Source organism: Tupaia chinensis, unplaced genomic scaffold, assembly GCF_000334495.1.
Source record: "Tupaia chinensis unplaced genomic scaffold, TupChi_1.0 Scaffold000707_1, whole genome shotgun sequence".
NCBI classification, from domain to species: Eukaryota; Metazoa; Chordata; class Mammalia; order Scandentia; family Tupaiidae; genus Tupaia; species Tupaia belangeri.
This window is the reverse complement of record NW_006160230.1, coordinates 61861-86775: the sequence shown is the minus strand read 5'-3', so window position 1 is coordinate 86775 and position 24915 is coordinate 61861. Positions and strand designations below refer to the sequence as shown.

General features: G+C 36.9%; 1 protein-coding gene across 1 annotated transcript in view; it reads right to left on the bottom strand.

The window, feature by feature from the left end:
- Positions 1-24915, bottom strand: part of MMP16 (matrix metallopeptidase 16) — a gene marked incomplete at its 5' end in the record, with an annotated part of 139819 nt that overhangs the window by 66642 nt on the left and 48262 nt on the right. The window contains one exon of the mRNA XM_006160751.2: positions 24175-24386. Within this exon, the coding sequence (XP_006160813.1) occupies positions 24175-24386 (212 nt within the window). The remainder of the gene's footprint in view (positions 1-24174; positions 24387-24915) is intronic.

Genomic DNA, 24915 nt, shown 5'->3' with positions numbered 1-24915 from the left:
TTACATCAGTCACTTTGGGCTTTGGTTCCTAAACTTTGTTTGCCTAAGGGTCAGACCAATAATGGCTACAAATAACTGCACTTCCCAAGTAAGTAAGCAGTCTGATGAATGCGGAGACTCAGCTACTGCTCTAGGTGAGGGGCAGAGTGCAGTGGTTTAATGATAGTCACACTTAATTCCATTTTTAATTCTCCATAAAAATGTTTCCCGTCTTTTGATTAGACAGAGTAAGATTATGATGAACCATTCTTTTGCATAAACTTAGTTACAAAAGAGTATTTTGCAAGGAAAGGCAAAACAATACAACTTGTTTATACAGAAGTCCCACTACGGCGGTTCATAAACAACAGCATTTCTCATTCAGGTCCAAGCAGAACGTCTCCTTGTGATCGGGCCCTGGCTGATTCTCTCTCAGTTTTAGCTCCTGGTGATATGTGATGAGAAGTTCCCCCCGTTCTTTTTAAATTCAGTCCTTGTCCTCCATTATGCAGTGGCCAGTCACCTGTTCCATGTGTTGCAATTCTTAGAGCTACTCTTCTGTTCTGTTCCCAAATCACTTTTTTGCTAGTTGTCCTCAATCTCATCGATCAGGAATGGGACTTTCTTGCTTGCTTCCTTCTCTAGGAACCAACTTTTGTTTAACACTTTGGATTATTTCTGTTCCAGACATTCAGCTCCCACCTACTCATCCTTGGTCTATTATCTTGGCCAGTTAACCTGACCAGCAGAATAAAGATTCAAGTTCTCAATATGGCAAATAAAACCCTTTATGAATTAGTTCAGTCTGTGACTGTGCAACCTAATTTCTTGATCTCCACACCTTGATTTCTTTAGTAAGCTGCATTAGATTCCCTTTGTACAATATCCCCTCTTAGTTCCAGGCCTGACTACTCTGCATTGTTCTGACAGGCGCAGATTCAATATCGGTCTCCATATTCTTAGATAGCTTCAGATTATGTAGCCCTAATATGTGCTCCCATGGTACTTTGGACTTTAGCCTACAGTTCTTAACAGTGCATTACATGATCTAAATAGTTATGATTATCTCCCGGTAGACATTACCTCCCTGGGGCAAAGAACAGAGAATGGCCTGATCATCATTTTATTGACAATATATATCTATTATCTGGTAGTCAGTCAAAACCTTCTTGAATTAAAGAAAAAGAGAATTAATAAAAGATTGCAGTAGTTACAAGTTTTGCGAGGCCAGGAATGTTGTTATAGACTCCTTTACAATCACTTTAAGGTAAAATACAGTGCTTTGCACAATACTACCAGCCACTTTGGGCTTTGGCTGGTAGTATTAACAATAACACCACACCATTAGCAACTACTACAACTGCAGCTGTGGAAATTACTAGAGCATTTCTTTTATGTTAGGCTCTGTGCTAACTGCCATACGCAGCTCACAATTAATCAGGGTGTGTTTAGCTGACAAACTTTGCTATATGACAGCCTTCACATCGCATAATTTAATAACACTCTCTGGATTAATTGCCAAATATCTTGTCACTTTGCATGATTTAAAAATATTTCTGTACAAACGAAACACATTCTCAAACACAGTTGCTGACAAAATAGCAAAACTGTACATAAACAAAATATGTAGTTAGCCTGCCTGACTAGCGGCTATTTCTACTCGAGACTAATGTGCAGTGGGCAGAGATCCTTATCAACTTGGACATCGTGGCTAGCCAGGCTAAATTAAATTACTGAAAGTTGTCACCATAATTCTGTGCAAGGCCATTTAGTCACAGTCTCAGGGAAAAATCCAATGAATACCTTAACATCTTTTCCTTACCTACATTTTTTGAGAAATCATAGAACTTCACTTATCACTGAATATACTACAGTTTTCACAGTTATCAAGGTAGTTTATGCCACTACACTTTGGGCTATGAAATGTACGTACAACATTATTACAACAATACACATTTTCGAAATCCAATCATAATGACATCACTCTAAGATTTGCTAACTGACCCAGCCTTGATGGTGCAGGAAGTAACATACTGATTTGCAGTGTTCAAAGCTGCATGGCTGAACACAGGTTCAGATCTTGAGTTTACCTGAAAGACACTGGGTATATGAGTGACCAAAATCCTGACTAGCTGAGGGCTGCAAGGGAAGAGGGTCTTGGTGTGATAAGACCCTATTGAGGGCTCCTGTCTCTCTGTGTCTCCCTATCTCCCAATAAATAAAACAAAGTTAAAAATATTTATCTTTGGGGTCAGAAAGTGGCATGGTGGTTAAAGGTTCTGGATTCCCACATGGCCAACTGCGGTTCAAGTTCCAGACCTAGTAGCTTGCTTTCTTACTTTCTGTCTCTCTCCTCTCCCACTCTGTTCCTCTCTGGTCAAATTGAAATAAACAAATGAATAAATAAATAAAGTTAATTAAAATGTATATCATAAATACATATATTAAAATATTTATCTTTATTTTTCTATAGTCTTCTCTATCTCTCGTCAATGCATGTTTCAAATGCTAAAATTCATGATGTGAAATTTTATATTTTACTATTTCACAATGTATATATAATATAATACATCTTACAGTTGTATGCATTCTTCACAATTAACTTTTCATGCAATTGCATTAGATCTACTCAGTTACATATTATTATTTGCTACATCACTGCTATATTATCTGGTATTATATAATTTTTTTTTTGAGAGGTTTTTCACTAAAGGGCATGTGCGCTCGCCAGACAGACAGAGAGAGACATAGAGACAGAAAGTGAGAAATCACCCCCCAGTAGGGATGGTCACTCCGCAATCCCTTCTCCATTCTCCTCTCGGGATCTTGGGCATGCACGAACATGCACCCAGCGTGAGTTTTAAGCCACCGGGTCTGGGATGCGAACCGCGGTCGACTACGTGGGAGTCCAGCGACATAGCCATTACGCTAACTGCTGGTTCCCGGTATTAAATAATTTTTACTGCAAATTTTTTCCTATTAAATGATAAAGCTATAATAAATACCATCATTCATTTAATTTTTATTTTATTATTTTCTAGATAAATTACCATGTGTGGGAATAAAATCTTTGTGGGTCTGGAACCAGCAGCTGGCATAATGGTTATATTTTGGATTCCCATGTAGTCGACTGTGGTTTGAGTCCTGGACCCGGTGACTTAAAACTCACACTGGGCGCATGTGTGTGCGTGCCCAAAATCCCAAGAAGAGAATGGAGGAGAAGGGATTGCGGCATGGCCATCCCCCCTGGGGGCTGATTTCTCGCTTTCTATCTCTCTGTCTCTCTCTGTTCTTCTGGAGAGCACGGACTCCCTATAGTAAAAACCTCGGAAAAAAAAAAGGGGGGTGGGACCATCAGTTAGCATAATGGCTGGACTCCCATGTAGTCCACTGCAGTTTGTGTCCTGGACCCGGTGACTTAAAACTCACACTGGGCGCATGTGTGTGCGTGCCCAAAATCCCAAGAAGAGAATGGAGGAGAAGGGATTGCGGCATGGCCATCCCCCCTGGGGGCTGATTTCTCGCTTTCTATCTCTCTGTCTCTCTCTGTCTGTCTGGCAAGCACACGCGCCCTATAGCAAAAACCTCTCCAAAAAACAAAACAAAACAAAACGAAACAAAAAAGCTTTGTGGGGATAAAAAATTGTTCATTCAAGTTTTACTTTATTTATTTATTTATTTATTTATTTATTTATTTATTAAGAAGTTTTTCGCTATAGGGCGCGTGTGCTCACCAGACAGAGAGAGACATAGAGACAGAAAGCGAGAAATCTCCCCCCAGGAGGAGTGTCACGCCGCAATCCCTTCTCCTCCATTCTCCTCTCGGGATCTTGGGCACGTTCGCACAAGCGCCCGGCGTGAGTTTTAAGCCACCAGGTCCAGGACGCGAACCTTGTCGACTACGTGGGAGTCCAGCAACATAGCCATTATGCTAACTGCTGGTTCCCTACTTTATTATTTTCTAGATGAAGTACTATGTGTGAGGATATCTATTTTCCTGTTTTTGTGACACTAGTGTGATAGTTTAAACTTAAAATCATTTTTAAGATCTTACTTATTTTTTAATTGATAATATGTATAGTTTCTTTAAAAGAGTCATGTAAATAAAACAAACATAATGTTCTGAAACTGCAAAGTCAGTCAAAAATGCTGTCATAGAAACAGAATTGTTTAAAACCTCATGTCATGAAAATACGGTCTGTGGAAAACTGCATGCCCCACCATCTTGTCATTTTTAAACAATTGCTGGTGAAGAGGAAAGGGGTATTTTTAAGAAGGTGATTTCCAGAGATCTGTAATAGCATTTCAATTAATGCCCCAAAGTGTTACTAGACGAGAAAACTATAAAACCCCAAATTGGGGCCAGCAGGTAATATGGTGATTGAGGTGCTGGATCCCACATGGCTGACTCCATGGTTTGAATCCCAGACCCAGTGATCTGAAAACATGCCATGCACATGTGCATGTACGCCCAAAATCCCAAGAAGAGAATGCAAGAATTAGGGTATGGTTATTCCGCCTGAGGGGTGCTGATTTTTCATTTTTCCTTTCTCTGTCTCTCTCTGGTGAGCACATGCACCCTTTGGGGAAAAAAAAAGATTTAAAAAATAAAATAAAAACCCACATTTATCCTTAAAATGATTCTCCCCTGTTAAAGATGGCAACAAAAACAGCAACACATTTTTCCTGATTAAATGCTCAGTCAAAAACAAAACAAAATGAAAATCACCATAACAAAAAATATTTGATTTTATTATACAGAAATAATTGTTTTTAAAGTATTTTTAACAGTGGCATCAATCCTGCTATAGTCTTTATTTACAGTTATCTTTGCATATATGCAAGTACATATAAGCATATACACATGTATATGTTCTATGTTATATATATATATAGTGAGTTCATAATTACACATGTTACAATTCTCTAAATTGTAGATTTTAGTTTTCTCTCATCTCTGATCACTTACTTCTTCCAGAGTCTTCTAGTGTTTCTAGCTTCTTGTCTCTTTCAGGGATAATCTATGTATGTATCTGGTTATTACATGATGCCCAACTTTTCTTTCTAAAGTCACATGGTTTTAAATGGTTCTGTACTTCAAATTGAAAATATGATTCATAGAGAATCACCATGTTCTTTGAAATTGCTACATTGTATTCCATTAGCTAGAATATAGCTCAATGTTTAATGCAAATTCTCTCTTTCTGGATGTTGCATTGTTTCTAGTTTTTTGTCATTATTAACAAAGTTGAAAAGACTTTTCACATACAGAGCCTTTTAGGGTTTGCAAAAGTGAATCTTCAAAAAATTTTTTCAAGATAGGACTGAGACATTGTGGGGAGACATCTACATCTGAGCTACTCTGATAATTTCTGGGACCAGCATGAAGGCCGAGCAGCCCAGAGTTTGCAGCCACCCTCTTCCAACTCACTTTCCTGGCCCATAGCTAGAAAGGACAGGGACATTACAAAGAGATGTCTACATCTAGAGTACTCTGCTCATTTCTGGGACCAACATGAGGGCTGCATAGCCCTGAGTTGCAGTCTCTTTCTTCCAACTTGCCTCCCCAGCCCGTAGCTAGAAAGGTAGAAGAAAAAATTTCTTTTTCTATATTCTTAGTTTTTTATTTTCTTCCTTTCTCTCTCGCCTTTTAAAAAATCCATTCTCTTGCTAATTCTTTATTCTCTTCCCTCTAGGTAGGGGCAGGGGCATTGCAGGTGCTCTACTCATTTCCCTTGCAGTGGTTTTTGTTTGTTTGTTTGTTTTTTTGTCTTTTGTTTCCTTTCCTTTTCTTGTCCTTTCTTCTATTTGTATTCTCTTCTCCTACTTTACTTTCTTATTTTGCAACTCAGCTTCCACCCAGTTAGTTTACAGACAGATCTATGTGCATAGTAGCCAAACCTTTGACTTTTGCTAGGCTTAGATTTGCACAAAGGGAGAAATTCCTCTTCATAAATCTGAACTCAAACCTCTTTCTATTGATACTGCATTACAAAACACAGTAGAGGAGAGAAATTAGCATAGAAGTACCTCACAGTTCAGGGAAGCACATGAGCTTACAGTTGCAGAAACCCTCTCCAACAGATAAGCCAAAAGTGAATACACCACCAAATTACTAAAAATCAGACAAGAGAGACTGCAGAGTGAGCAGCAGGGAGAAGGGCGAAGCTGCAGAGAGAACATGGCTCATCTCCTCCCACAGGCCTCTGAACTGTGGGTTGAAACTCTGCAATTTAACCCAGGTGCACCTATTCTCTAGAAATTGTGAGGCCTTTGTAATATTCAATGCTGGTGACAGAAGTGCAGGTAGCTTGGTGAGTGTCAGAGAAACAGAACTGCAGAGATTGTAGATCACCTCTCTCTTCATGCCTCTGAATGCTTAGATTTAACTTCAAGAAATTAGGAAGAAATGTATAATCCATCAGATAACTAGAAATCACCACAGGGGCACAGAAACCAAGAAAATATCTCTCCTCCTGAGGGAACAGAACAACCCCTCACCATCCACAGACAGTTCAATGAAACTCATCAGATATGTCAGATAAAGATTTCAGAATATTTATAGTGATTAAACTAACAGAGATGCAAGAAAAGAGAGACAACAAACTCGAGAAGATGCAAGAGAAAAGTATTCCAGGTGGTGAGGAAGTTCTTCCATGATTTGAAAGAAGAAATACACACCATAAAAAAAAAATCAGATGAAATTGTTAGAGATGAAGGTTGTAATACAGGAAATCAAAACCTTCATTGAAAGTATTAAAGCAGATTAGATCATGCGGAAGGTTGAATCTCAGATGTTGAAGACAGAACATTTGACCTAGAAAAAATTACCAAAAAGTCTGAGAAAATATCCATCCCCCAAAAAGAGACAATACATGAGAAATACTAGATGCCATTAAATGCCGAAGCATTCAGATAATTAGTATCCCAGAAGGTGAAGAGACTAATAGAGGTATTGATTATCTATTCCATGAAATCCTGGAAGAAACTTGCCAAACCTAGTGAGGCATCCAAATATATCCAGGCCCAAGAAATACAAAGGAACCCTAATAGAATCAACCCAAGAAGATCTTCTCCAAGGTACATTATAGCCAGATTGACCAAAACCACAGACAAAAACAAAATACTAAAATTAGCACAAGAGAAACATCAAGTTACTTACAAAGTTTATTCCACCAGGCTAACACCGGACCTGTCATCAGAAACAATGCAAACAAGGAAAGTATGAAAACATATATTCAAAGTATTAAGGGAAAAACTATTTCAACCAAGAGTACTATACCAGGCACAATTATCCTTCATATGGGGAAAAAAAAGATAACAATCTCAGATAAACAAAACCTGAAAGAATTTACTAACACCAGACCAGCTCTTCAAGAAGTTCTGAAGTGAGTGCTATACCAGGAAAACTGAAGACAGACACAAAAATAAGAGAACAAGAAGCAACCAAGAAAATGGCCAATTTAATGGTAGAGATGAGTCTGGAAACATCAGTAATAACATTGAATGTTAACTTCCAGAATTTAAACAGAAAGACTGGCCCAAAGTAACTCTGCAAATTCAACAGAAGAAAGATTAATTACATGAAACTGTACTGGAAAAATAAAATTTTATGACTTTTGACTAAAACATTACTAGTTTTTTTTCTATGCTTTGTTTTCTAGAGTGAAGTATTTTTGTCTTCTTTTAAGCTGTTGATAGGTTCAACTTGCTAGTTTTTTTTGAAATTGAAACATAAACTTTTTTCCCTTCCTAACCCCTCTGGAATTGGCAAATATTTGCGAATATGCCTATTTTGTGGCAAAATGGTTCTTTGCATAAGTTCAATAATATCTGTTGTCTTACACCAGAAATTGTAAATACTAGTTATTGCCAGGGCTTTGACTGGAATGTCATTTCTGAATATATGACCAGAAAGCTAAGGAACTAAGGTAGATCTCAAAAAATTCATCAGAAGCTCTTGGAAGGATTGCCTGGTATCATAAACAGTTCCTTCTGACAGATAAGTAATGTCACTTCCTGACAGGCCCCAAATCTTTTAAATATAGGTACGTAAAGACACAGTCAGATGGTGAGTCCCTGACTTGGCTCAGTAGCCTTGGGAGGGATTTTTAAAGAGTCTAATCTGAAGTCCCCTATAAAAGTCTCCAGCAAAGTCAGCTAGATTAATTAGTATTCTTATGGGACTTTGTGCAAATGGCAGACAAAATTGAGACTAAACTTATTTTTTTTGCAAATAAGTTAGTTTATACTTCTCTTTGGTAAAAGGGGGAATGGAGAGAGAACTAAATGTTTCAGAAGAAAATCACAGTGCACTTGGTACTAGATTTTAGCTCTGTCCATATTTGTTTTTAAATTGCGCATGCGCCCTATAGCGAAAAACCTCTCAAACAAAAAAAAAAAAGAAAAGTCTAATCTGAAGTTCCTTATAAAAGGTTCCAACAAAGCCAACTAAATCAATTAGTATTTTTATGGGGCTTTGGCAAATAACAGACCAAATTGAGACTAAATTTAATTATCTTTTTTTGCAAAAAAGTTAGTTTATGCCTTTTTTGGTTAAATGGGGAATAGAGAGAGAATACATATTATAGAAGAAAATTAATAGTGCACTTACTATTAGATTTTATTTTTGTTTTTTTTTTGTTTTGTTTTTTGTTTTTTGTTTTTAGTATCTACCTACTGTTTGAACAGAATCCAAACCATTTTCCTGGATTTATGTCTTAAGAAAATTTTTCTTAACATTGTTGGCTTTTGACTCATTAAAGCTAAAACTGCTTTTCTTGAAATTTAAAAATAATCCATAAAAAATAGACCTACTTAATGACCACAGTAAGCTATATAGCCTGAACTAGGTGCTGCTTTATAGTATGTTCATCCTTTTTCACTGAGTTTTATGCCTGAAGTCAGACATGTGTTCACAGATAAGTTTATACTCATTATCATCAGCATTTTTATGCAAAGATCATACATTTATCTTAACGGCTACATAAATTTGCTTGTATGAATATACCATAATATTGACTAACAATATTAATCAAGTCAATGTTAGTTAATGTTAGTCAACTATAAATAATATCCTTGACTAGTAGCCATTTATTGTTTTTTCATTTTTTATTGATTCACAAAAGACCATGTCTGCATGAGAGCCCTGGGATTTAAGATATGAAATGGTGGTCTGCTCTGTGAGTGAATAATTCCTGAAAAATGAAGATTTAACTCCTTCGGGGAGTTTGTTGATTAGCTTTAATAAATGGAGAAAATATAATTTATTTTAAAAAATAAAAAAATATCCTAATAAAAAAATGTATATGTCTTTATCTTACTATCAATAATTTCTCTAGTAGATTAGTTCTTTTTTCATTTATAATCTCTTTGTGTATTAAAAAGTAACACTTTTATATGTATTACTTTCTAATCAGATATATTTTCAGTTTTGTGAGCCAGGTAGAAATATTTACATTATTAAATGAAACATTCTATGCTATCTTTTTTAATTCTTTGCCTTATTTGAGTTAGAAAATGTTTTAAAATAGAAAAGGTTTTACAAGTGTTTTTAGTATTTTATGTTTTACTATTTCTGTATTTAAATTATCGATCTGTTTTGGAATTTATTTAGCTGTCCCTGTGCTTTTGCTTTTTTTATTTTTTTATTTTTTTTTATTTTCAGTTTTATTACTTATATGAGAGAGAGAAACAGGGAGAGAGGAAGACAGCACCCTCAACGGGGTGTTCATGTCAGGATGTACCCCCAGACAGTCTAGAATGCATTTGTGTCCCACATGCACAGGTCAGCCTCAGGACAAAGCTAAGGGACCTTTTCATGTAGGTACAGCATTACAGAATGTTTGTTGCATTATTAATGAGTCAAGAGCTGCCTGATTTATTTTTCTAATTATTTACCCAGACTTTTACCTAGTTGTCTTTCAATGTAAACCTGTTTTAAGAACATTTGCTTAATAAAGTTTTAAAATCCAGTAGTATAGACTTTGCTTATTTTATATTTTTCTATATAATCTTTTATGTTGGTAGTTAAAAATTAAGGTACAATTTTTACTAACTTAGCGTTATATTTACCACTTTAATATTATCAAATCCTCTTCTGAAAGAATACAATTATGTCTCCCTTTATCAAGTTTTCTTTGGAATTTTGGTTGAAGTTACTTTTAATTTGTAGACTAATTTAGGAAAATTTTTTTTTTAAACCTAGGTACATGAATAAATGAATTTTTGGATGGTTATAGAGAACTGATTTTCTTTTCTTTTCTTTTTTTTTTTTTTTTTTTTTTTTGGGGGTTTTGCCTGCGCTCGCCAGATAGACAGAGAGAGACATAGAGACAGAAAGCGAGAAATCACCTCCCAGGGGGAATGGTCACGCCGCAATCCCTTCTCCTCCATTCTCCTCTTGGGATCTTGGGCAGGCATGCACATGCGCCCAACATGAGTTTTAAGCCACCAGGTCCAGGACACAAACCGCGGTCGACTATATGGGAGTCCAGCAACATAGCCATTACGCTAACTGCTGGTTCCCTAGAGAACTGGCTTTTAAAAGATTGAGTCTTTTCTTCAAGAACAGGATTTATTTTTCTATTTATTCAAATCTTATATTGTTCCTATAATAGTTATAACTTTTATTTGTGGAAGTTCTGCACATTTCTTTATGTTTATTCCTAGATATTTTACCTTCTGTTGCTATTTTGTTTTTTCTTCCATATTTTGGTGTCAACTAGGGTTGAGTTCATTGTCACATAACAAAAATATAATTGCTGACTAAGAATAAAAAGTAGTAAGTAGAAAAACAAGAAAGACAGAGGTAAATTGTCCAGAGTTTGGGTAGCACATATGAAAATTAACTTTTGTTAATGCCTCTTTCATATGATGTGAGATATAAATATAATAATCCATACAAAGTAACTAGAAAAATAACAGATACATCTTACATGCTCAATATATGTAGAATATGCTACTTTTTATCACTAATAAGAATTAGGGGTAGCTAAATTAATAATTAGAACAAGAGTTAAAATCCTCTCTACTTTAATTTTTTTTTTTTTTTTTGCCAGTGGGTGTGTGTCCTTGTAAGTGGGGAGAATGAGTAGAGGAAGTGACAAAGTCTCCCACATAGGGAAAAGCCATGCCACAATCCCTTCTTCTCCATTTCTCCCTCCTTTCAGGATTCTGGGCACTCGAGCACTCACGCCTGACATTTCTCAAGCTGTTGGGTCAGTGACTCAAACCACAGAGTTGGCTATACAGGATCCAGTCACTTTAACCACTGCTCCACGTGCTGGCCCTATTATTTTTGTTTGCTTAAACTAAATCAGAGGTTTTGTCTTCAAGGTCAGAGCGTCTTTCTTCTGTGTAGTCTAATCTGCTATTGATACTTTCAAAGGAGGTTTTGATGTTCTGCATTGTATTCTTTATTTCTTTGTTGTGGAGAGGTTTTTCACTATAGGACGCGTGCGCTCGCAAGACAGAGAGAGACAGAGAGACAGAAAGCGAGAAATCACCCCCCAGAGGGGATGGCCACGCCTCAGTCCCTTCTCCTCCATTCTCCTCTCAGGATCTTGGGCACACACGCACACACGCCCAGAGTGAGTTTTAAGCCACCGGGTCCAGGACACGAACCGCGGTCGACTACGTGGGAGTCCAGCGACGTAGCCATTACGCTAACTGCTGGTCCCTGTATTCTTTATTTCTAGAAGTTTTGTTTGATTCTTTTTTCAGTGTTTCTGTCTCTTCATGGAGTTCCTCTTTCATGTCATAGGAAGATTTTCTCATCTTTTGGAATTGGTTGTCTGCTTTCTCTTGCATCTCATTGAGTTTTGTTACAGTGAATGCTCTGAATTATTCTTCTGACATTTCTGTGATGTCTTGTGTTTTATCTATTATTGGTGAGGAAGAATTATATTCTCTTCTTGGGGTGATACTTTCTGTTTTCTCCTATTTCTTGAAGCTCTGCTTTGATTTTTAGTTATCTGGTAAAATACTCAATTCTTCCTACTTCTATGGAGTATGTTTCTATAGCTGTGTGCTTGTACCCTTCCTGGAGGCATGCATTAGTTCTGTGCCAGTCTCCCTCATCTGTAAATGGGAGTGTGAAATCCACAGTAGGAGTTTGGGGTTTAAGTTCTCAAAGTAGAGGTTCTCTCCTTTTGCTACCAGAGGTGGGGTGAGAATCCTCCAGCGTCTCCAGTCTTCAAGTGTTTGGTTCCCGTCCGCCCAAATCTTCCTGCTCCTAATGTGGCCGGAGGTTGAGCTGGGGAGGCAGAATGTAAGGTGGTAGACCACTTCACACTACTTGCCCAGAGTAGCGCCTCCTCTCAGAGAAGGCTGGGTGGGGGTCTCCGATGAGCTCAGGGCCAGAAGCTTGGGCCTCCCTGTCGCTCCTTCTATTTCTTCTATCTCAGGGATCACAGGAGCCAAGTGCTGATTCCGCGGCCCGTCCTTCCCAAGGGCAGGATGTGTGAGGATTCCATGATGAGTTCAAGTCTAGCAAGGTGGGCCTCCCTCTTGATCCTTTTATCTCAACTATCACAAGTATTTTAATATTTTACAATGATTTGGGCATTTTCTTACTTTTTTTTTTTCCCTGCTAGAAGCTATGTGATAGCCAGAGAATGAAAGAGAAAGCACCACCTGAGAGGGGCAAGGTCATACTGCAATCTTTTCTCTGCCATTTTCTCATTTCATAAGGATTTTGAGCATTCATGCATTCATACTTTATGTGTTTTTCAAGGTGCTTGGGATGAGACTTGAACTGCAGTTGGCCGGGTGGGATCCAGTTTCTTATGTATAGGGCTTAACCACTGCACAGTGGGGCCAGCCCTCATGGCATCTTTCTTAGCAGTCTCAATAATTATTATTTTTTCTGTTGACTTTCATAGACATTTTCAGGTAAACTATCACATAATTTGTAAATAGTTACAGTATGACACCTGTTTTATTTAAAATTTTATACATATAAGACTTTCTTGTGAAAGATAAAATAAATAAATGATCCTAGGATATTTGAATACCCAACTAAATGTTTACATATCTTCACATAATACAGAGTACAATGAGAACCATAATACAATAAGCTGAAATTTGAAAAGGAAATAGAAAAATCTAAATTTTTCTTTAAAGAATAATAAGAGGTCAACAGTGGTATATTCACAAATGCTAAATATAAAGAAGAAATAGAAAAACATTATTTTAAGAATGTATAATAATGATGCATTTTAAATACAGTACAAATCTTTTGTTTTAGTTAATTTCTTACATTAGATTAAACAAGAGAGAGAGATAAACACCCTCACTGGGGTTTCATGATGAGTCCCCAAACGGAGCCTCATGGGATCATGAGTGTACCTGCCCTGTGGAAATGAGAACTGAACCCACAATCTTCCATACTGATCTCATATCACTTAGGCAGCAGTGTGCATTACCACCATGCCCCCAACAGCCTTGTGCACTATAAATTTTAAAACTAACTTTATTTAGCTAGAATTAATGTCAAAGTGTTCTGAGCCATAAATTTTGAAAGAGCACTTTCTATGTCAAAATATCAATAGAGGAAGATTGTAATAGACATTTAAAACATGAAGTTTTGACTCTAAGAAGATGTGGATTGTTAATAAACCCACAGTAGGCAGTTTAATATTACTACGTTTTAAAATGGGGTCATGGTTCATATAATTTCAGAAAACACTGTTATGTGATTACATAAAATTGCCCTTTCCATATGCTAAATTTTAATCAAATATTATGTACATGGTTAAACACATTTTAATCTTCTAAATATGCACCGGTACATTCTGTATTTATCCTATAAAAAAAAAGTTTAACGGAGTCCAAAACAGGTACTTAAATATGTGCCCAAAATACTTAAACTTACTCAGAAACAAAGTGGCTGAGAAATAAACTCACATTACTTTGAATTTTTCTCACTGAATAACACATATATATTACACATGGACCAACAGCTAAATGATTAGGAATACAATTTGAAAATAAAATTTTCAAAGAGAAAACATAAAACAATGTTGGAATACAAATATTTTGAAAGTAAATGAATATTTACAGCAAAAAGCAGCATTGTAAGTAATTCCAATTGCTTCTTAAAACATTTACCAAAAATATTTGAAATGCTATGATTTTGTACTATAAGGAAATTTTAATTAATTCTCTGCTTATGGCATCTTGGTGATTGCTCCCTTTGGTCTTTACGTGAACCTAGATCCAATTACAATGTAGTATTAAAATTATCAGGTAGTGGGAACCAGCAGTTAGCGTAATGGCTATGTTGCTGGACTCCCACGTAGTCGACCGCGGTTTGTGTCCTGGACCCGGTGGCTTAAAACTCACGCCGGGTGCGTGTGCGTGCGTGCCCAAGATCCCGAGAGGAGAATGGAGGAGAAGGGACTGCGGCGTGACCATCCCCCCTGGGGGGTGATTTCTCGCTTTCTGTCTCTATGTCTCTCTCTGTCTGTCTGGCGAGCGCACGCGCCCTACAGTGAAAATCTCTCCAAAAAAAAATCAGGTAGTACTTCCTGGCAGTACAGAACTAAGCTGTGACTCATAATAATTTTTAAATTACTCTATGCTGTGTGACTTCTTTAATTTTTTTTTTTATGTAAAATACTTATTAGGTTCTCTGCCAGCAAAATGTTTTTAATCATTTCATTGAGAAAACTGATATAAGATGAAACATAATAATAAATTCTTCCATTCCTTTCTCTTATACTGTAAGGATCAAAGCCATTTTCTATGACCTTTTTTTCAGCTAAATGCTATTTTAAACGTTTTGAAGTAGCATCGGAATTAATGAATATGATGAATAGTTTAAGATGCTATTCTGTCTTGTTACATTATAGCTACTATTCCTTGAGCTTACTACATACCCAAAATGGAATTTATCAGCTGTTATGGGAGCTAGGGAAAATGAGCTCAGAAGTGTTTGAGAGATGTTTATTGTCTCATATGTTCAGGACGCTGTGCAATCCAGCAGTGAAAAAGACAGTTAGAGCCCTTGCTTTGACCTACAGTGAGTTGGATCTGACTCTATGTTCATCTCTAATGTCTATGAGTTTAAGGATTACCTTATCCACATGCAGAACAAGACACACTATACAACAGGAAATGAGTCACACCAGTAAGTTGGGAGTTTGGGGAGGCTTGCTCTCACCATAAATGAAAAATCCATACCATTATTTGGAGTCACAAAATACCTGAACGTATATAACTCAGTGAACTTCTCTGATATTTCACAAGTGCTCCTGTTCATAGATGTAGTCCTATGTAGATCTATCTAGCATCACTGTGGACAGAAATAGACTGACAGCCCTCTTCTCTTTTATATCTAGCACCCAAAATCTGGAAGATAAGGAAATATTTTATGTTTGACAGGGAAAAACACACAAAGTCAGGAGTGCCAGGCACATTTGAAAACCAAAAGGGAGGGAATGCGTGGATGCAATTGAGTCATTAAAATAAGTGAGCAAAATGAGAGAGAGGGGATGAAATCAGAGAGGCAGAGGGAAATGAGCTAACCATAGTCTTGAGGGTAACCACAAAAATTTTGACTTTCTTTCTGAGTCAGACAGGAAAGTGTTTCTGGTAGAGCAGAGGAGCGATCAGATGCTCGTTCTTAGGGCATCATTTTGTATGCAGCACTGGCAATAGATTGGACGGAGTTGGCAAGGGAGGAAGTAGAAGAACCTCTTTGAGGATATTAATATATAAGGTAAAATATTATGGTGCCTTAGTCTAGGATAACAGTTGATAAGAAGAGAAGTGGCAGGGCCAGTAAATGGCGTAATGGTTACATTGCTGGACCCATGTAGTTGACCGTTCATGTCCTGGTGGCTTAAAACTTAGCGCATGTGTGCCCAAAATCCTGAGAAAGAATGGAGGAAAAGGGATTGTGGTGTGGTCATCCCCCCTGGTGAGGGATGCAATTTCTTGCTATCTCTCTGTCTCTCTGTGAGCACATATTCCCTATAGAAAATTTAAAAAAAAAAAAAAAAAGAAGAAGAAGAAGAGAAGTGGCTTGAGTCTTAAATTTTTTTTTTTTTGACAGGTTTTTGTTATACGGCGTGTGCACCTGCCAAACAGATAGAGAGAGACAGAGAGACAGAAAGCGAGAAATCACCCCCCAGGGGGGATGGACACGCTGCAATCCCTTTTCCTCCATTCTTGGGATCTTGGGCATGCACGCACACGTGCCCGGCGTGAGTTTTAAGCCATCGGGTCCAGGACGCGAACTGCGGTCGACTACGTGGGAGTCCAGTGACAGCCATTACGCCAACTGCTGGTTCCCAAGTCTTGAATTTTTTTGAAGATAGAGCCAATAGAATTTGTTGATAAACTATATTGGGATATGATCCAAACAGAGCAGTTGATGATGATTTCAAGATCTTTTACAAAATAAATGGAAAAATGAAGCTCTCATTATTATGGATAGGAAATAGAGAAAAAGAAGGAATAGTTCTGTGAGGGAAAATCAACAGCTGAAAATAAAAAAGAATTTGGCATTTGAGTAGAGAGTTTAAAATGAATCATGAACAAGTAACTCTCAATTGCTTCCTCCCATGACATTCTAAGCCTACAGGTCAGCATCATTGAATTTTCAAAGCTTATCAAACTCAATTAGTCTGATGATTTTGACATTTTGGGTTTTTTCTTATCTTGACCATGCTGCTTATTGGGAAGTTACCACGTGGACTCTGAAGTTGTTTCTACTAATTTAATAGGACTTTTTAAGGTGTATTTTAATTTTTATTTCAGAGAGAGAGAGAGAGAGAAAGAGTGAGAGAGAGAGGGAGGAAGAATGAGTCACTTCCAACAGGGACTTTATGCCATTATCCTTTGGTCTCAGCTAGCAATGATCATGGGCAACCAACATGCACAGGGAGATCTCAGGATGTGAGCCCAAGACTTTCCCATGTAGCTTTAGCACCACATAACATCGCATTACCACTGTGCTAACATGGCTGGTCATCTGCTACTTTATTTGTCCCATGTTCAACTCCATATTTTCTCATGTGTGTAAAGGCTATTACTCTTGCACTTTGTAGGTTTCGACTTAAAAGAATACTTCTGACTGATAATTATAACCTGCCTGTTCTTTAATATAATTTAAGCATTCTAAAGAAAAAAAATACTTTCAATGTATTTTAACCCTGTAAATTCTATGTCATACATATTGTAAAATCTCAATGTACCCTTGAAAACATGAACAAATATTCTGTATGTATGATTTTATACATTCAGGCAACTGATGGGAAAAAAGCAGAGTTCCAGATTTCAAGGATGCTAGAGTAAAACAGAGGAATATATAATCAAGGAAGAAAAACTTAGACATAAAATTAAGAAAAGGAGTGATTCTTGGTTGATGGATAGACAATTTGGTTCACAGAATGAAAAATAAATTGAGATTAAATACCATGAAAGGAAAGATATTAAGAAGAAAAATAGAGTGGCAAGATATTTATGGAACAGAACGGATGATTATTTGTTGATAATAATGGGTGTAGTATCCTCAACTGGTCTGCTGCGAAGTGTATTCATGCTGAAAGAATTCACTTAACTAGCTAAGTGATGTAGAGTGAATAAGTGTATAAAAGAAATTAAAATAAAATAAAGTTTTAAAAGATACCACACAATCAACTGTTGAATGGTTGAGAAATTCAGTGTTGGCCCAGCAGTAGTGGCACAAGTGGTAGAGGGCTATTGCATTAAACAAATCTAGAAAGAAAGGCCTGGGTTTCAATTCTGTCAACCCGAATGTGCTGGGCACGGTGTGTGCCTGTGATCTTGGCTGCTTGAAAGGCCAGGGGAAGGGTTAGCAGTGTGGCAAAACCCCATTGGGGGTCATTGTCTGTGTTTGTCTCTCTCTCTCAGGAAATAAATAATATTAATTTTAAAAAAGAGTTTCAATGTTGAACTAATTATGAAGGATTGAGTTACAAATATAAGTGAGGGAAAATCTTTTATGTTTAAAGTACCTTTCTACAAGCATTTTTTTTTTTTCATCCTTCTCTTTCTCTTCTCTTTTACGTAAGTTGCCCCTCTCTTTCAATTTGCTAGTGGGCATTAATTAGGGAGAGACAGACAGACACACACACACACACACACAGAGAGAGAGAAGGTGAGAAAGCACTCCCCATGGGGCATGAGACATGGTCACAGAGCGATTGCTTCTCTTTCAGCTCTTCCTCTTGTGGGGATTTTAGGCACCCTCCCACACGTGTCCAGTGTTGTCAAGCTGCCAGATCTGGGACTCCAACCAAGTGGTTGATAATGTGGAATCCAGTTACATTGACCACCAGGCCAGGGGCTGAACCAAAACCCATCTTTTTAATAAAGCAAAACCACCTTCTTGCCAAAAGAAACTGGACCACATCTTGTTCTTACAAGGAGATATGATTCTTTTGTTTGTTTGTTTTTTGTTAGAAGAGGTGTGCAACCATGAGAGAAAGAGAGAGAGGGTCAGGAGCAAGAATCCTCCATGAGGAATAGTCATGCAGCCACGCTTCATCTCCACCTTTCGTTCTTTTTGGGATTTGCGAATCCACACATACACTCCATAAAGTTTTCTCAAGTCACTGGGTCTGGGACTTAACCTCCACTTGCCATGTAGGATCAAGCGGCCTTAACTTCCAGGCTATAGAGCTAGTCTGGAACTGTCATTTCTTAGAATTAAGTAAGTGGTCATAAATGAAGATGGCCATATTTAAAAGTAAACATTTTTGTGGTAAGTGAAAAGACAATAATTAGACAAAAGAAATGGAAGCAAATGATATCTGCTATGGTTGGATGTTTTTGGTAAGTGATGGGATGCTTTCCTTACTCAGAGCTGTGAGCCTCCCTCTTCTGTATCAATTGGGAAGATATTTACTCTCCTTTGTGTACTATTTCACACCAACCTTGTGTCTTCAAACTAGCCTTTCTAGTTGTAGTCTAATGCACTGGGCTTTGCTTGTTCCTCTTGCTATAAATAAATGATTGCTCTGTAGTCAAGTGAAACAATTTTATTATTATTATTATTATTTTTTGCACTAAAAGAACTCCACCTGCTGGATGCAGTTTTTCTTCTTACTCCAAGGTTCTACAGAATATAATTACCACTGATTATTTCACACAGAGAGAAATATTGCATATTGGAACATATTTTGTGCAACTTTGACTAATTCTGCCTTCTGCTTTCTTTCAGACCACAAAATAACTAAAACATTCAGTGTTTTATCTTGTAGTCTAAAGGCATTTTAAGAGTATTCATTTGAACAATCAGATCTTACTTATCATCAGTTCAATCACAACAGCTTATACTCTTCAGGGAATTGACTAAAAATCACCTTCTCTAAAGTAAGGACCAATTCTCTATTGTTACTATTACTTTGTTTCACTGTTCCTGGTATTTTACTTTGATCTTCATGTTCTTGCTTTAAAAGGTTTTCATTCTCTAAATATTATGAAGCTGTACACATTAATTTTCTCCTATGTAAGGAGAGAAGGGGTGTTTGCATGAGTGTGTGTGTGTGTGTGTATCGCTATTTGTTTATTGAAACACAAATCCAGGCGAACTCACTTTAAATAAATGAATGTCTGGAAAACTCAGTGTACATGAGGTCTGCTGAGAGAAAACTTGCTACTAAAAATTATTCTGATATTCCCATTACAATGAAAAATTTCTTTCTGATAGGAAAACAAAGCTACCTAATATTATACTTTATCTCTTGATATTCTTCTTTTTTATCTTAAAAATCATACATATACAATTTAAGAAAATCATACTCATTGAAATATTTGGGTAAGAAATAAGATCTTGCCAGAATGAAATGCTTTCAGTAATTTCATTCTGATTGATGACCATTGCATAAAGATGATACTAGCTATAGTTTGACTATATAATTATCACATTAAGTTCCCTATTCAGTAGCACTGAGCAGTGTGAAGCCTACATAGACCAATTTCTGCTCTGAAGAACTTCATAATCTAGCTGTAGAAGACACTGCACTGAAAAATAATTATGGAACGTAGAATTAATGACATGTTTGTTGAATATAGAGAATAAAACAAAATTGCTAGAAAGATTTTGGGTTGAAGAAACAGAAAGGATGGGACATCTGGAAGATGCTTAGGAAGAAATGTTTGAATGAGCAGAAGCCTGGGAAGAGGTCTCCAGACATTAAAACTAAGGTGAAAATGATTGTTGAATTGGTAAGGGTTGAATAAATGAAGAGGCTTCTAATGTGTATAGAGAGATTATAATGATGAAAAGTAGAAAATTTACAAGCTACATTAGTAAGAGTGTGATCTAATAATAGACAATCCTAAATGTATTTGAAGAGATCATCAATAATAAATAAAAAAAATAATTACATGCCTATGAAGGAAAATTAAAAAGGGGGTTGGAGCCAGCCTGTACCATGGTGACTAGGGCGGCCCAATTCCACATGGGCTCACTTCACAGATGAAGTACCAGATACAGGGCCTTGAGAAACACGCTGGGTTCAGGTGCATGTGTGCCTTAAAACCTCAAAGAAGAAACAGGGTAGGGATTGTGGCATGACCATCCACAGTGTGGGGAGGCGTTCTCAATTTCCCTCTCTCTTTTTCTCTCTCTTTAGTGATCATATATACATCCTCTAGCAAATTAAAAAACAAACAAACAAACAAACAAAAAACCAGGAGTTTGAAAGGTGGATGGTCAGAGAACAATTTTAGGCAGGAAGACTAGGTGTGAGACAATGATAGTCATTAGAGGTAAAAAAAAAAAAAAAAAAAAAAAAGTCTGAAATAAATAGGCAAAGGAGGCATTAAGAGACCAGTAGTCATAGGGCCAGTAGGTGGCTTGGTAGTTGAGGAGCTGGACTCCCACATGCCTGAATGTGGTTCAAATCCTGGTCTTGGCAGCTTGAAAATCATGCTGGACATGGACACCAAGTCAAGAGAGGAGACAAAAAAGAAGGTATTGTGCACAGTCACCCCCCGGGTCAGTGATTTCTCAGTTTCCCTCTCTGACCCTTTCTGATGAGTACATTCACCCTATGGAAAAACCTAAAAAAAAAAAAAAAAGCAAAAACAAAAAACAGTAGCCATTGATAAAGGCAGACATATCCCAGGGTCCTGTCACGTGTGCTCATTCTCACATCTTTCCGTAACATTCACAAGTGGAACTACTGTGTGTATTCTTCTCAACCACCACTCACCCTGAAAATTAGAGTGTAAGCTTCAGGAAAAAAGAGTCCAGCCTGTTTTATTACTGGCATATTACTAGTGCCTAAAACAGTTCTGGAACATCGTAGGAGCTCAATCAATACTTCTTAAATACTTACTATTTCAAAAATTAGCTTAAAGTCCACTTTTCTTTTGAAATTTTTAATTTTTTCAGATAATGAAGTATCAATGCTTAGTGGGAAAAAACATGGATTCTGAAGTCAAGTAGGCTTGTAGGAAGACTGCCATTTATTGATCTTCTTTTTATTTTTGAAATAATGATTTATTTTATTTATTTATTATTATTATTTCTTAATTTGCTATAGGGCATGTGCACTCACCAGAGATAGAGAAGGAAAGTGAGAAAGTAAGCCACCAGGTCCAGCACTCAAACTGAGGTTGGCCACATGGGAGTCTAGGATTTCATCCACCACACCATGTGCTGGCCCCTCTTTTTAAGTTTTTAAAATAATTTATTACTATCTTTTCTGATTTCAACAGGGTGTTAACTCGTTGAGATCTGCTCCCACCTTTCAACATTCTAGCCAACCAGGATCATGGGTGCAGTTATTTATGCTGACTCATAAACTGAACCCTGAACATTCTCATACTGCTTCAGTATTATTTAGCTGTATCCTATCACCTGGGTCTGCTTATAAGTCTTTTAACTGGAATAACTACTTAATGTTTCTGATTCTCAGAATTCTTATTTGTAAAAGAGAACACGATCTATCTTACAGTGTTATGAGGTGCAAAGACTGTGGATGTCCATCTAGAATACAACCAACACGTTAGTTACCCAACCTATAATAGCTATTAACTAAGAAGACTCAACCATGCTCTCTCTTCACTTGCATTCAATGTTATATGTATTCTAATTGTAGCAGTTATCACTTTGCATCAGACAGTAACCTGTCTATTCTTTCACCCTCAAATACAAACTTGCTATACCACTCCTTTAAAAAAAAAAAAGTCAGGACCAGCAGTTAGCATAATGGCTATGTTGCTGGACTCCCACGTAGTTGACCGCGGTTCGAGTCCCGGACCCGGTGGCTTAGAACTCATGCCGGGCTCGTGTGCGTGCATGCCCAAGATCCCGAGAGGAGAATGGAGGAGAAGGGATTGTGGCGTGACCATCCCCCCTGGGGAGTGATTTCTCGCTTTCTGTCTCTATGTTTCTCTCTGTCTGTCTGGCGAGCGCACACGCCCTACAGCGAAAATCTCTCAAAAAAAAAAAAAACAAAAAGATAACCTAGACATTTAGGGAAGCAGGTAATACGTTTTCATACCTGTGTTTTGATAAGGAAAATAATAGCTATTACACCATAATTGAGAGCATGGTTTGTGCTTTTTTTTTTTTTTTTTTTTTTTTTTTTTTTTACCCATTCCTGATTCCAGGGACCAATGATCGCAGAACCTCATTTTGTCAGTCAACAACACTAACTAAGTTCCTACAATGTGCAGATCAAAAAAAGCCGGTGAACCCACTAGATATGAAGAAACAAGTCTCTTCTGAGACCAGCAATCTATTTAGATTGACAGGAATAATGAAAAAAAATATACCTGAGTCAATTTCATATCATATACTCAGATAATGTTAACACTAGTGATGTTACTGCAATATTAAGGAATAAAGCTGCAGTGTTGAAAGTCTTCCCCCAAAATACAATCCTTCAGTTTTCATATAATATCTTGGAGAATAATTAATGATTGCATTTTGTTTTCATTTCAACTAGTTGCTCTTGACTAGAGGCCACAATGAGTATGGAAGTCATATACTATACACATATTTTTGTGAGCTTTTTTTTATTACTTTTTAAATCTAAATTTATTAACCTACTTGAAATTGAATGGTGACTTCCAATTAAGCATTGTGAGGCATTTATAGAATTCAAAAATTTATTCCTGTGTTTGGAAAAATGCATTGATTTCTTTTCCTGGAGAGCACAATGCTATCGTGCATACTATATCAAATCCAGATCTTATTTTTCAATAAAGAAAATAGAGTACTTTGTCTACTACATATTATAAAAATCTATATTTTTAAAGTATAGCCTCTGGTAGACAGGAAATTCTGAATAAGTAGGAAAATATTTCATTATTGATTGATTCATGTCCACTAAAAGTAAGAGTATATTATTTTATATTTAAATGAATGATATTGGTAAAACGTGGCTATTGTAATGCTTTAATTCCAACATTCGAATTTACATTCTTCATTAATCTTTAAGATTGCTTTGTAAACCTTGAAGGAAAATATTATTTTTCAATATTACACTCTATTTGCCTTTCAATGTTATGTAGTTTACTTTTGATACATTGTTTATCATTGTTACTGTCTAAGAACCCAAAAGTATTAAGAAACACATTTGGCAAAGGTGTAATTAGTGTTCACTTGCAACCTTTTTAAGAATAATATAAATGAAGTGGTTATAAATACATGATTAAAAAAAAAAAAAACAGTAACCTATATAGATAAAGTGAAAATGAGAGTCTCATAGAGGAGATTTAAAGCAAATGGCTACCAGGAGATACCGAACAAAATGATCAATATTCCTCCTAAAATACAATGCGTTACGTGTCAAATGAAATTACAGGGATCTTATAAAGATGTGTAAACCAAAGAGACAATAGCTGCAGTAAGCCTGGAAGTGGCTAAGCTCCCAAGCAAATCATCCCTATTAGTTCCTATTCATGATTTAAATTATGCTATTTTATCTCTTCCTAACATGCAGCATTTTTTACCCTCACATTTCTAGGCATTTTAGCTTCTGCTGACATAAATGCAGTACCAAAATAGAATGTTACAGCAATCTTCTGCTAGACATTTAAGCCCATTCGTGCATTTATTTTTTGAGATGCTTTTTTTGAACCTTCTCACTGTGCAAGAGCTGGGAAGGTAGTGTTAGAACGAATGAGAACTTGCTTTCTAAAGTGACACTAGACACTTGAACTATCATTAAAAAATAAATAAATAAAAGCATAGCCTCCTACCTTGAAAACAAACATCTCACGGCGAAGAATAGCTAGAGTGTTAAAGTTCCCATCACAGATGTTGGGTTTGGCTCCAGGATAGGAAGGTCTTCCGGTGGGAGGCCTAGGAGGTTTGGGTCTGTCATTTTTCCTGGGGTCAGCTGGAGGGATAGAGCGGTGTGGGGGCGCTGTCGGCAGAGGTCTTGTAGGTGGAGGGATCTTGTCAGGTGGACCTTTTGAAATAGGAGGACAGTGCTTGGTTCACTTAAAGCTGGAAATGTGCTGGGAAACGTGCTACAGGGGACGATGGCTTATCAACAGAGGGCATAGACCAAGTAAGCTAAAAGGTCTTTAAGGTAAAACAAACCACCTTACCTGAGAAAGCATTGCCTAGTCTATCAGAAACTGGCCTTATCATGCTGGATTCTGGACCGAAGGAACTAGGTTCTCTTTGTTAATTTTTAATAATATTTTTTATAGCTTCATCACAGTCGTTTTGGAAAAGCTGCTTTCAAATCTTTTTTGGAAGTAGATGGTGTATAAATAATAAATAAATGAAAATAAATTCTGGACTCATACATGCATGCTTCACAAAGTTAATCCTTGAGTCTGATGGACAACGATTTAATGCAAATATTTCCAAAAGATAAATCTTGACTAATCATAGTTTATTCTACCCATGTCTCCTACTATCTTTTAAAACGTTTTACTGACTTTTACACTTTTTCTTCTAATAAAATGCTTTGACAAATTGTTGAAAGA